Source organism: Montipora foliosa, chromosome 4 (assembly GCF_036669935.1).
Source record: "Montipora foliosa isolate CH-2021 chromosome 4, ASM3666993v2, whole genome shotgun sequence".
Lineage (NCBI taxonomy): Eukaryota > Metazoa > Cnidaria > Anthozoa > Scleractinia > Acroporidae > Montipora > Montipora foliosa.
Genome location: NC_090872.1, coordinates 11,083,190 through 11,095,689, shown reverse-complemented (window position 1 = coordinate 11,095,689; position 12,500 = coordinate 11,083,190). Strand labels below are relative to the sequence as shown.

General features: G+C 39.1%; 2 protein-coding genes across 2 annotated transcripts in view; one reads left to right on the top strand and one right to left on the bottom strand.

The window, feature by feature from the left end:
- Window positions 1–731: 731 nt before the first annotated feature.
- On the bottom strand, window positions 732–1,792 carry LOC137999814 (protein BTG1-like). The gene has a single exon (XM_068845747.1). It carries the CDS (start codon window positions 1,529–1,531, stop codon window positions 1,031–1,033), a length of 501 nt encoding a protein of 166 aa, XP_068701848.1. The 5' UTR covers window positions 1,532–1,792; the 3' UTR covers window positions 732–1,030.
- An 8,480-nt stretch (window positions 1,793–10,272) lies between these two features.
- Window positions 10,273–12,500, top strand: part of LOC137999813 (uncharacterized) — a 6,763-nt gene continuing 4,535 nt past the window's right edge. Inside the window, exon 1 of the mRNA XM_068845746.1 lies at window positions 10,273–10,487. Coding sequence (XP_068701847.1) covers window positions 10,411–10,487 — 77 coding nt within the window. The 5' untranslated portion in view covers window positions 10,273–10,410. The remainder of the gene's footprint in view (window positions 10,488–12,500) is intronic.

Genomic DNA, 12,500 nt, shown 5'->3' with positions numbered 1-12,500 from the left:
GTTTATGACTCCCAAAGCAAGATTTCGCCGCTAATACAGGGTGATGTCACCAGAAATCAGACCTCTCATCCATTGAAACGTGATATATCATCTCTTGAGTCGTCAGGTCTTTGTTAGTGCATGCAGACAGAGAGTCGATCCCAAAATAGCAACAACACAATGACGGTAATATGATCTCGTGTTGGGGCTTCCTCAGAGGTGAAAATTAAATGCCACACTGTTCCAAAATTCTTTACGTTGTAATCAAGTTTTCGAATGCAATATTATGATATAAATGAGAAATGATTTCAGATTTATATGGGTCTTGTGATCAGCCAAGCGTTCACACGTAAACACGGTAAACACAGGTCCGATGTGTATTTTGTTAAACAGCAGCAATTTTTCATTTTACACCCATTTCAAAGCTTGGAAGCCATTCGAAACGCTAGCTGAAGAAATCTCAGAGAATCTTTCCTGTATCCGTCTGAACACAGTTTCTTGTTAATTCAAATCCTGGTCAGACACATGAGCTGAATTGGGTGGCATTGCATGCATATAATCCCACAATGAATTATTCAATGGCGAAATATCTAAATAAACATCGATTCACTTCGTAAATCCGGCAACAGGAACTACCAACGTAAGGCAGCTTTAGCTTTGTCGCCATATTTCTATAGAAATGCAGACAATATCGAGGCAATATTGCCGAATATTCGCGGAAAATATCGCCAAAAGAAAAACAACCACAGAGATTCAATTTCAATGCTTCAATGTTACACTCGTCAATTTATTTTGCGCTGTGAACAGCAACTCCTGTACAGATTTTACAAAATTCTATACAGTTAAAAATACAGGTTCATAGCTCTTATTTTACAGTTTTTAAAGTTTCCCAGCTGACGAAATTTCATAAAGTCGAGCTCATCTTTTTACAGAAACAATAAAACGTGAGATGATTATTCGATAGAACGTGAAATTTACATATCTTTGTCATTTTATCTCGGAAAATTTTTATATGAACAAAACTTCATCTCTATCTTTTACCTTGAAAATCTTAGCATGGAATATAAGAAGAAACCGGAAAACCAACCACATCTTTTGAGCAATTAAGAAGATTCAGACTACTTCTGTTTCGTGATTCTTGGTTTCTTGCCTTCACAACTTCTTTGGACGCTTTGCTAGAGCTGGCGTTTTCTTGCCAAATGGAATCGTCGAGATCCAAATCGCAGATCGATCCATTCTCGCCGATTCGAAACGCCACGGATTTTGGGTCGATCCATAGTGTAAGCTCTTCAGGAAGGGTTAGATCTCTGTTGGGGAGGCCGCTTGCTTGTGCTGCCTCAGCAATGACTGGATCTAAATCATGGTTGATTCTAATGCAGCGAAATCCGCTCCCCAACAAAGGATTTTGAGGGTGCCAGTGATGTTTGTATCTCGCGCACAAAATCTCCCTCATCTTCTTGTGAAACGCATCGAGTTGTTTCTCGGAGAGTTTCCCACTTACTCTCAACATTTTCGTCACAAATCTACATGCCATATCCACTTCAACTTTCATCTTCTTTCGATTTTTAGACTAGAGAATCAGTGTTTACTCTTCAAAGAACTTAGGCTTCCCTTCTCGTTGTATTGATCAAAGTTTCCGTAAAGTTCCTTACTTTCCACAGCTTTGTCTTTACAATCTACCGGGGACTTCCAAGGACAGAAGGACAGCTCTTTCTCCTTCAAGGATGTGTTCTACCAACTCTCGCTGCTCCCTCTCTCACTCCAAGTTTTTTTCGCATCAAATAAGCGGAAATGGAAACTTTTGCGTCGAGCAAAAAAAAAGCCCTCACAGTGACGTCAGGTCAGCACCCAATCACGAGTGGCATCGTTACAAAGGACCACTTTTCGTTGCTAGGCAAAGAATGGCCTTTTGTTGCACGACAACGTCTATTGCCCATTGTCGTGTTTACGCGCTCAACTACACAAAAGAAATTTGACATATTTTGGGAATTGCGTGTGTTTCGAGGCAATATTATCGGGTGGTTTTCTGTCCTTTCCTTAGCCTATCAAGTCTTACTTGGCCGAGAAAAATTAAAGGCAGTGACTGGGACGTGATCGAGTTTTTTTCGAAAAGCATTACAATGCACACGTGACGTAGCAATGAAAGAGATTAGTCTAATCTACAATCAAAAACGAACACAATATTGTTTGATTGCTTCGTTTCGTTACATATATAGCTTCATATTCCATCAAGCGCTTGACGTTTGCCTCAGGAGTTAATAGCTTTTGGTGTAAACCCGATTCGTCCGTCTCAAGTGAAGTCACTATTTTCGATTCTGTGAAACTTGGTTTTCACAGGAAATACCGCGTTTGATGAATTATTAATTGCGTTTTGACCTTTCTTGCTTGACTGCACACCTTAAAATCATGATAACAGCCATGAATCGTTTTTTATTTTTTTCGAACAAGACCTTGCTCTCGGATTATGAAACAAATCACAAACAAAGATTCTGAGATTTAAGGTTTTTGATTCACCTTCATCTAGACTTGCCACAAGTCGACCGCGAAAGAGAGCGAGCGAGCGAAAAAGAAAGTCTAACCTTCACCCAACACATGTACATAAAAACGGGGCCTCTGACTTGCGATGACGAAGACAACTCGACAACTAAGAGTATTGTTATAAGAGGCCTTCCCGGCGGTTTCGCTTTCCGCCTCTTTTCGCGCATGGATGGAGCCATTTAAAAATATTGTGATGATGGCGTCCTTTCGTGTAGCAATTATCATACAAAGAGCACGAACAGGAAAATCAACATAACAGCAGATGGACCTCATGGGGATGTTGATTATGCACGTTTCTTCAAAAATGACTTCGTTGCTTTGTGGGTCCTTCTCTTGCAACTGACGTTCACCGGCTTTGAAAAAAGTTACGGCTTTGTCGAATAAAGATCTTGACCCATGCATGAAAAAAATTGCACATTCACCATTTGTCACGACGGCCTTTGGTCGGCTTTTGACATAGAAACCGGATAAGTTTACATTGTTATAGGTAACAAAAAAGCACGTACACATTTTGGATTTGACCATGCGCAGCGGGTGATGATACAGTTTGGTTACCACATTCGTAGCTGGTAATAAGAAAATCATTGACAACTCTAATCCAATTAATTTGTGTAGAAAGCAAGAACCAATTTCTAAAAAATAATGAGAAAATTCCGTAGAAAGGCGCGCTGAGTCACGAGACTAACCGATGAGCAATATAATTTAGCAATGGTTTTGAATTATTATGGATATAGTGTTCTTCCCAAGGCGCCAGAGATGACTCCATTGAACATAATTCTATTCAAACTTAAACTGAATCGACTCGCTTTTTTAAGGAACTCTTGCATAAAAAAAAACCGAAAGAAAACAAAACAGTTCTGTTTATCATATTGTCTTCATCCGAACAAAGGGTGAAAACGGTCCTTATCTCATATCTCGCGGCTTTTATCTTGAGTATTAATTTTTGACATTGACTTACATTTGCAGTTGTTTATAATATTTTATTTCAATATTTTGAAAAGGAGAAGGGCAACTTTCGGAATACACATGTGGAGTGTTTGTTGGAGGATTCAAATGTGAAATAATTCATGATGAAATTAATACTCTGAAAATCTGCTTAGTGAAAGCAAATTCGTATTATTAGTTTGATATTGATTTGAGTCTGGAAAACTCCGTGTTCGCTGTTAGGAAAATTTACCATCAAAGGGATGGAAGTTCATCCAAAACGATTACAGCACGTTTTTGTTTAACCACCTTTTAACTCCCAGACGCCACGTTTAGCCAGCTCTGATTTAACCTACAACTGATTCCATATATTAGGGCAGTTATCTGACAAGGTAATTCTCGCACGTGCACTTTTTCACCCCCCGGGGGGGGGGGGGACTCTGGACTCCCATATAAAAATGACGGGGGTGATGGTCGGAAATTTTGAAAAGAACCCCTAAGAGGTACCAAGATTCTGTCTTGCGGGCGTGGCACGAATTTTTTTCACCCCTAAAAGGTACGAAAGGTTTTAATTAGACAAAAAAAAAAAAAAAAAAGTTAATTGTCAAATGTCTCCCGTCATAATTTTTTGGCTCAATACCCTAAAAGGTACCGCTAAAGCTCCCGCTGCGGATCTTTTGAGGCTTAACACCCTAAGACGTACCAAAACCGCTTTTTTAACCCCTAAAAGGTAGGACGAGCACTCCCGTCCTTTTTATCTGGGATCCCCCCTCCCCCCTCGGGCTGTTTCAATTAAGGTAGCGCATTTTACTGTGAAAAGAGCCGAGCATCGAATGGTCAGATAATGGAACTTGATAGAAATCGGAAGCTCAATAAAGCAAACAAAGGAAGACATAAGTGCATGTTGAATAAAACATCCATTTGACAACAAAAAAAATAAAATGTGACACAACCTGCAGTTTTCCCAGCTTGTCACCGACTTTCTCATCCTGTTCATCCAATACAAACTTTCGATCGATTAATTTCACCGTTCTCGGAATAAAGTAAATTTGAATTATTTTTATATATTACTGGTGGTGAGATATTTGAGACGAAACCATTAAATCGAAACGGCATTCAGATGGTTTTTGAAAGTGAACAAAATATACCATTTGTTTTTTGAAGTAGGTCAGTTTAAAAGAGAAACGTGATGGTAATTTTCGAGACTTAAACGCTCTGTTTAGCCCTCCAGGAGGCTTTTTTAATACCCCCACCTCCTCTATCGAGGGCTAAACTGAATCATTTGAGAAGTACGTCGATCAGGGCTGAAGAGAGAGGGGAAAAAGACATTGTGACGCATGTTTGGCAGTAAGCCTAGTTGCTCAGAAAATAGTCGCATATCTGCGTGAACTAGGGATTTTCTGATGTCCTGGATCGTCAAATGAAAAACAGAAAAATACTGAAATACAGTTACTGTAGAGATGTAGCCGGGCTACATTATGAGTATTATTTAGATTAGAGTGATGGCAATGACTTGTTCCCTACTAAAAGTGATCTCTCGTCGACAAAAGCTATTTTTACACTTTTCAAATTTTGAAGATGCTTAGGAAAACTAAAGTGTTAGCCTTAATTTTGTTTATTCTACACCGAAGAAGTTTTCAGGCCAATTAGATTTAATTCATATGGATCACAATTACTTCTAAATCAACCAACACTTATCAAAGTTAATAGAATATTACCAAATCTTAATTGGTAAAATGTTCCATGATTTTTTACGGTTTCTGTTTGAAGAGCTCTACAAAAACCCAAACAGCTAGTTTGGAATTGCAAGATTTTAAACATGTGAATCAAAAAGAAAAATTATATATATATATATATATATATATATATATATATATATATATATATATATATATATATATATATAAGTACTATATAGAAAACGTAGCCGACAAATGCCGAATTGAGAAACCACCCTGCGCATATAACTTCCGTTTTTATCCAACGGAAACGGATGGCTAAGAATGTAACCTACTTGCAAGCCAAAATATTGAGGGCGAACTTCCTTTAGTTTTTCGTTGATTGTTAGATAATTTGCCACCCACTATTATCAGGCTAAACTCAAGAATACCAGGCTAATAATTTCAGTGCATAGGATCAAATATGCCTCGTTTCTCAGACGACGCGGCTGTAAGGAGATAATCTGAGTTGAGTTGAGTTGCTCAGCCGCGTACCAGTTTCGGATAATGTCCACATCCTTATAAAATAGCTATAGTTGTCTAAAATCTTGATCCTGAACCATCACTGACCCGGTGCGTCGACCTAAAGACGCAATTATGGAAATCAGTGACTTCGACCAGCATGACGATGAGATTCAGTGCTTTACAACGACTCAGTCGGAATTATCTCGATATGTGAGTCCAAAAGTCAGGGGCTGTAAATTGTCCAAGGTGCAAATTGTTTGGATACCCTCAGTTCATTTATACTTATATTTCTCTTCTGCAAAACCCTCCGCATTGATTCGATTTCTTGGTCAAAGCCTTCACCTGGCATCGACGGACTACCTTCTCGATAATTTGTTGGACCTTATTTGAATCCAGGAGTGTTTTTACAAGTGGTATTTTTATCAGCGCGCACCACTCGGTCAGGCGGTTAAGTCTACAAGCTTATCTAGACAACGCCCCACTTAGCCCACGATCCGCTGCAAATATTAATATTTTGAACGCTGCTGATGTTATTAAAAGCTATTGTTTATAATGGCAATTAGTCGGATTGGTTTCCTCTGCATGGTGTGTTGAAAACTTGTCAAAATGGCGCCATTTCAGTTATCAAAAGAAGGAAGTTTTTCCAGTTATATTACAAATTTCTCCGGTTGTCCGGAAATCCTCGGCCTAATGTAATTTACACATCACAAAACACCAAAGGTATCATTGTCCCTGTTCAGTTAAGGAGGACTCAAAAGTTAAACCACGATCGTAGTCTTCAAGAACTGACTCCAGCCAAAAAGGGCGATAACTGTGGGAATCCCATATCGACACGAGAAAAACAATTTATCAAGCATTAGCACTTGGAAAGACTGGACAATTAAATGTTGATCGGAATATGAACTTGTGAACTTTAACTTTGCGAATTCCGAGTCACTTCACAAAATGTTTGCACACTTGAAGACAATACTCTAAAGCCACCCAATATAAGCTCAGTATTGTATACTACGCGAATTACTGTATGAATAATTAACAATATCTTACATGTTATTTTGGTCAAAATTTACTGAGATTGACATAGCAACGGTATAATTACAAAACAACAGTTTTTTTGTCATAACAAATGAAACTAGCCCAGAGCTTTGTTTTCAAGCAATTCTGCTCCGCTCGAAAAAAAAAATCATTGGTCAACGCAAGCAGTTTAGCAGATACGGTGCAAACAGTTCTTCGGGCTTCGTTTTCGCATCGATAAGCTTGCAGACCCCTGCAGGGATCTAAAAAAAAAGGTACACGACGGTTATGGCTATAAATTGTTTGCCATTTTCCAAATTCTATTTCATCCTGGCATGTTAATCTGCGTTCCAGTTAGCTATTGTCTATTCCGGTCTTGAGAACTAAATACAAATTGTCAATTGCTACGTGATCACTTCAACAAAACTTTCAATATTATCAACCCATCGAACCAAAAAAAACAAGAGCAGGACTAGTTTTAAAACCCCCACTTTGGGCTAACTGCATCGATTTTAAAGTTCAGCAACTATTAATTTCACCCAATATTTTTTTTGAACATGTTGGTTTTCAATGGACTGAACCTCATAATTTTTTAAAGTTCTAAAGTAAAAAATTCGCAGTGTCCACACAGTTACCATCACGATATTAAATTACTCAAAGGAAATATCGCGGGCGGAGTCTTAAAGCGTTTTTCAATGACACTGATATCGACTGTCAGCTGTGACTGAAAATTATTGTTCTCCCACAGGTTGAAAAACAACCGTAAATTGGGCAAGGAAACTCGCCAAGAATAAGAGTCAACATTTGATACGCATGCACATGATACTCGGAAAGCTTTTCTTCGCCCGTATTGGTCGGCTTAAAAGCCCAGTAAGTTAAAAAAGGGTCGGAAATTTTAGCCCGGACTGAAGTCAGGTTGATGACATCGAAAAAGTTTCAAACAAGGCCTCCTTTCAGAAAATACACTTTATAAACCGCGTACAATCATTTAAAGGCTTACTAAACAAAAAACGTACGGGTTTTGTTCTGGTAAAATGGTTAAATGATTACAAAAAAAGACACTAAAAGGGCCTGATTTTTTTACTTCTTAACTAAATCTTACATTAAAATGATTGATCCCATATTCAAGTATGGTAACTCCCTTCCACTCGTTAAGACTGCTGGAGGGCTCAGAATGCCAGCGCGGCGTTAGGTTATTTTGTCATCCACAAAGGATCAGAACAAAGTGGCCGGCCTTTTAAATATCTTTGTTAATTTACACTCTTCATTTACTTCTAAAGAAATTGAGAAGCGTATCTTATGACTTGAATGGACCTCTGTTATGCAGCAAAATGTTCTCAAAAAAAAGCCACCGCATTGGTGGAAAAGGATAAGCGTGCAAACAAACATACTTAGCAGCATAAAGAAATGCACGTGCTTGACCCTCTCAGAACCGATGCACGCTCCGGACCATGGGTGTAGCAGGCATCTTGCACGAAGAAATAGGCGCCCGAATTAAGTTTTTAGGAACTAGAATATTTCACATCAAAAGGAATAGACAAAACAGATGTTACAAACTGTTCTTACAAGCTCCCAACTTGACTCTTTAAATATGAGCTCTCATTATCAAAACAAGCTCTCTGTTCGATTGCTGCAAAATATTTTCACCTCCTTTCAAAGGAAGGGCACTGTGATTGTTGTGCCTAGGGCACTTGAAATTAGCCCTTCCACAAAAGTCGACATTTTTCAACATTTTTTTAGATCGAAGGTGTTAGGACTGAGTTCGCGCAATTTTCCCCCATCTTTAGCGCGGTCAGCAAAAACGGACTTTGAAGTTTACCTTGAAGCAAAACTGTAAAATATTGCGTGCACTGAGCAATAACCAGCGTTTGATTTGAGTCTCAAATATTATCTTTGTAACGTGTTACAAGTTACAAACAGGATACAAAGACATCATGTAGGTTTCTTAAGCGGATTATCTTGAAAAACACGTTATTTAAATCAAGGCAACACTGTTTTTGTTTCTACGCAGGAAAAAGTCGTCTACAGCTTGCCACTTCTTGTTCAACATTTAAGTTTTCAACTGCATTAGTATTATATTTAATTTATTTACATTTTAAGCCCCATAATTGGTCCCTAATTATTACTGTTTCTTTATCCAAACACGAATGTAGACATTTTCATGAAGAAGCCCTTCTAAAGACCAGCTGTTTGATTTATTTATTTTCAAAGGCTTTTATGCTAATCCTTGATTTTTAAACCGATTTATTAAAAGGCGGTTAACCTTTTGTTGTTCAACTACCTAACCACTCATTAAATTGAGTCGTTCGAGCAACTAAGGAAACATTTGATTCCCAACAAAAACAATCCGCAATTTATGTTCACTGACAACATCTGCGAGGTTCCCACTAATTGAAGATTTTAATCGTTTGCACCTTTTAGCGAGAAGATAAAAAACCGGCTGTCAATATCTGCTTTATAATTTGCCTTCATTGACTACAAAGTTCCACATCAGTTATTTGTTTTCCTTCAGGAAAGACCACACGGAAGTGTCAGATCCTCTTGAGCAGAGATTAAAAAAATCCCCAGTTTAGACAAATTTGTTTCCGACATCTAAATCGTTTCAAATAAAAATGGTGGATCTTTTTTGTTGTTGTTCGGCTAGGAAAATGTACAGTATTTCCTTGAATTGAATTGTTCATCTTTCCGAGAACCAAATAATCAACGGCTTATACTCAAGAAGTCTCTGAAATGAGAATGATAATTCGACGAGAATCTTCCCGTTTTTGCACACAGCACGTTCTGAAAACAGTGCGAAACGAGTACTTTATAGTTAAAATCCGTCCATTCGCTTTGTAAGACACCTGTCCTCTTACGATACAAAGCAATCTAAACAATAGTTAAGACTTACTACTTATTGCGGCGAGGGAGTGCAGCTGTTGAAACTTGTTTTTAGAGCCATTATTACGGCAAATGGCAAACTGAAAATTTCTCTTCGCACTTCCAAAAAACGAAATTTATTTCAATTTTAGATATTCTCCTTCTCGGACTTGTCAATTCAAGTCAGTCCAACACGTGAAAAGTTGACTTCGTGGTTTGACGACAAGCAGCCAGTCATTTTTTTTTGCTTTGAAAAGTGGTTATATTAAGATTAAAGTAATCAACTTCGCAATTTAAAAAACGACCAAAAGAAGGTCAAAGAAGTCTTAAATCAGTTCGCTGTTTCCCAAATATCAATATAACTTATTGGATTTAAGCTTTCAGGAAGATTACAGATAAACTGTCACATTCGGCTGGGAATATACTTCAGTTTCTTTGGCTGACACCCAAAGCAGTCGAGCAAGTTCTTGAAGAGAAAAACAAGCCAAGATAAGAATCTTTTTACAGATTTACGTTTGCAGGAAACGTTGATCCACTATGCTACGTCGTTGGAGAACGAAGAACATTGGTGCTATAAAATATTTCGACACCATTTAACAAAGAATTCATGTGATAAAGATATAAAAGTCTGATTCGATTTCCTCGAGGCGGAAAAACAATTCACGCATTTTTAATTTTACATGCAAAACCTGGAAAATTTAGCCCAACGGTACTTCAAAACTCGCACAGCGTTTCAAACAACTCGCATCTTTTGAATGCTTTCACCACAAAACAACTTCTCCCGCTCCAATGAATGTTGAACGCATGAAAAGGGAAACTCACTGGAGCTCGAATCATGACCAGAATCAGTCAGAGAACGATTACAACATATTGCTGATACACGCACTGTTCAACAAAGACAACCAACTTGAAGAAAATGAAGTTACGAAAACCGGAAAATACGCCCATAACAGACAACTTTTCCACTCCAAAAGATTTTGCACGCAGTTCAAGGTAAACCAGAGCTTTGTTTTGATATAAACGCATTCACAATCACAAGTTTCGTAGTCTTTGTTTTGAGTACTCGACAAAGCGTTTTAATTCTTGCCGAGTTATTCACGGTTTCTAATTAACCACTGAGGCTAGCGAAACAGTTCTTTAACGAATGACAAAGAGGGGGTTTCAGTAAAATGATTTAGATTAGTCAGTGGCGACTGCGCAAAACCGCGAGTTAATCGTCCCCTCCTCGTTTCGGTGACTTACAATTTAGATGGGCTCTTCCGGAAATTGCACTCCAATATGCAGTTACCTACCGATAAGTAATCCAAATTTTATCAGCTGTTTCGAAGGACTTGCGTCTGGAGTCTATTCATCTCTTTGGCAAATTCATAGAGATTTCTCAGAGTTGATTTCATTGTCGTTCATATCATGCCGGATAACCACATATTGTGCACCCAAGGGCAAATTGAAATTCCCCCATGGGAAAAATAGCCAATGCAAAGGAAACTACCTGTCTTCTGTAGCCTGCGTAGCCGGCGTCGAAAGGGGTAGGGGTAGGGGATAGGGGATAGGGAGGAAGGTAAAAAGGGGAGGGGGATTGGTTGCGTGCGTCTTGCGCTTTCATCTTCACAAATTTTCAGGGGTGAATGAAACTGACACAAACTTAGCCGAGACAACGGGGGAACTTTTCAAGCAATTAGGATGACAACGACCGCTACGAGAACGTTATCTAAAAATGACATCTCCTGTTATTGTCATAATTTCGCGGATACTCCCGAGTCATTCGGCACGGAAATTGTGAACTAATTTTCCAGGAATGAAGCTGGTATGAACGACGTGGATGTTTGGAGAGAATATTTTAGATATTTAGCCTCAGGTGCTTGCGTCCTCCAAATAACAGCAAATTTGGTCATATCACGTTAAAGGCCGGGGCACACTAGGCTCCTTGTGTGACACGCTTAATTGTATGAAAATCATTGTCGCTGCGGCAGAATTTTGTCGCCGCGATCAGTTGCACGAATTCAAACTTTGAATTCGTGCGACTAATCGTAGCGACAAAATTAGCGAAAGTAGCGTTGTCGCATTGTGTGTGCACTTCCGGCAACAAGTCGCTGAGACAAAATATAAATGAACCAATGAGAGAGCATCATATGGTCAGCCATATTGAATTAGCAAACTAGGTCACATTCCCCTCATACGAGATCACTGTGTGTGCACCGAACAGGCGTCGTGTCGCAGCGACTTGTTTTGCAAGTAGTACACATGGAGCAACTTGTCGCAGAGACCTGTCGCTGCGACTTGTCGCCTAGTGTGTCCCGGCCTTAAGGACTTTGAGATCTACGACGCGGCCGTTAACGAGAACGCCACAAAACAACATTATTGGTTAATGGAGGAAAAATAATCGTGCTGCACGTGCGGCACGCATTTCAGCGCATATTAGAACGGGAACCTCAGTTGACGACGTGAAATAGTCTGGATTCTACTTTCATCTGACCAAATATGGACATGTTTTTTGCGCGCGCCGTCGTCAAATGAGGTTCCCGTTCTGTTGCTAAATCAGCTTATTTTTGCGATACTCTGCATAACGACGACGTGAAATCACCAAATTTGAGGTTTTGTTAATCTTTCATTCCCCTGTTTTCTCTGAAACCGCTCGTACAAATTTATTTTTAGGATACTTCGCTCACATTATACGACGTGAACGAGATGGAATAATGACGGAAGACTTAAGATATTGCAAAGTTATATTTTGAGGTGACGTTTTCGTCGCCATCGTAGATCTGTCCCCGTTGTTGTCAGGGCGAGAATGGCAAAGAAATGTATCAAAATGTGAAACGCACGCAGGCACGCACGTGTGGGGCATGCTGAACTATTGTTTTTGCTAATTGAACCTACTGTTTTGTGGCGTTCTCGTAGTCAGCCGTTAGCTCCTTATGGAGTTAAAGCATGGTTTCAAAATGATCGGCCCAGTTGTTTCAAATAATGTTCAGAGGCGATCGGGGCGATTATATGGAAACACTACAGACG

Coding starts and splice junctions, on each gene's coding strand:
- LOC137999814 (XM_068845747.1), bottom strand. CDS start 1,531: ATGAAAGTTGAAGTGGATATGGCATGTAGATTTGTGACGAAAATGTTG.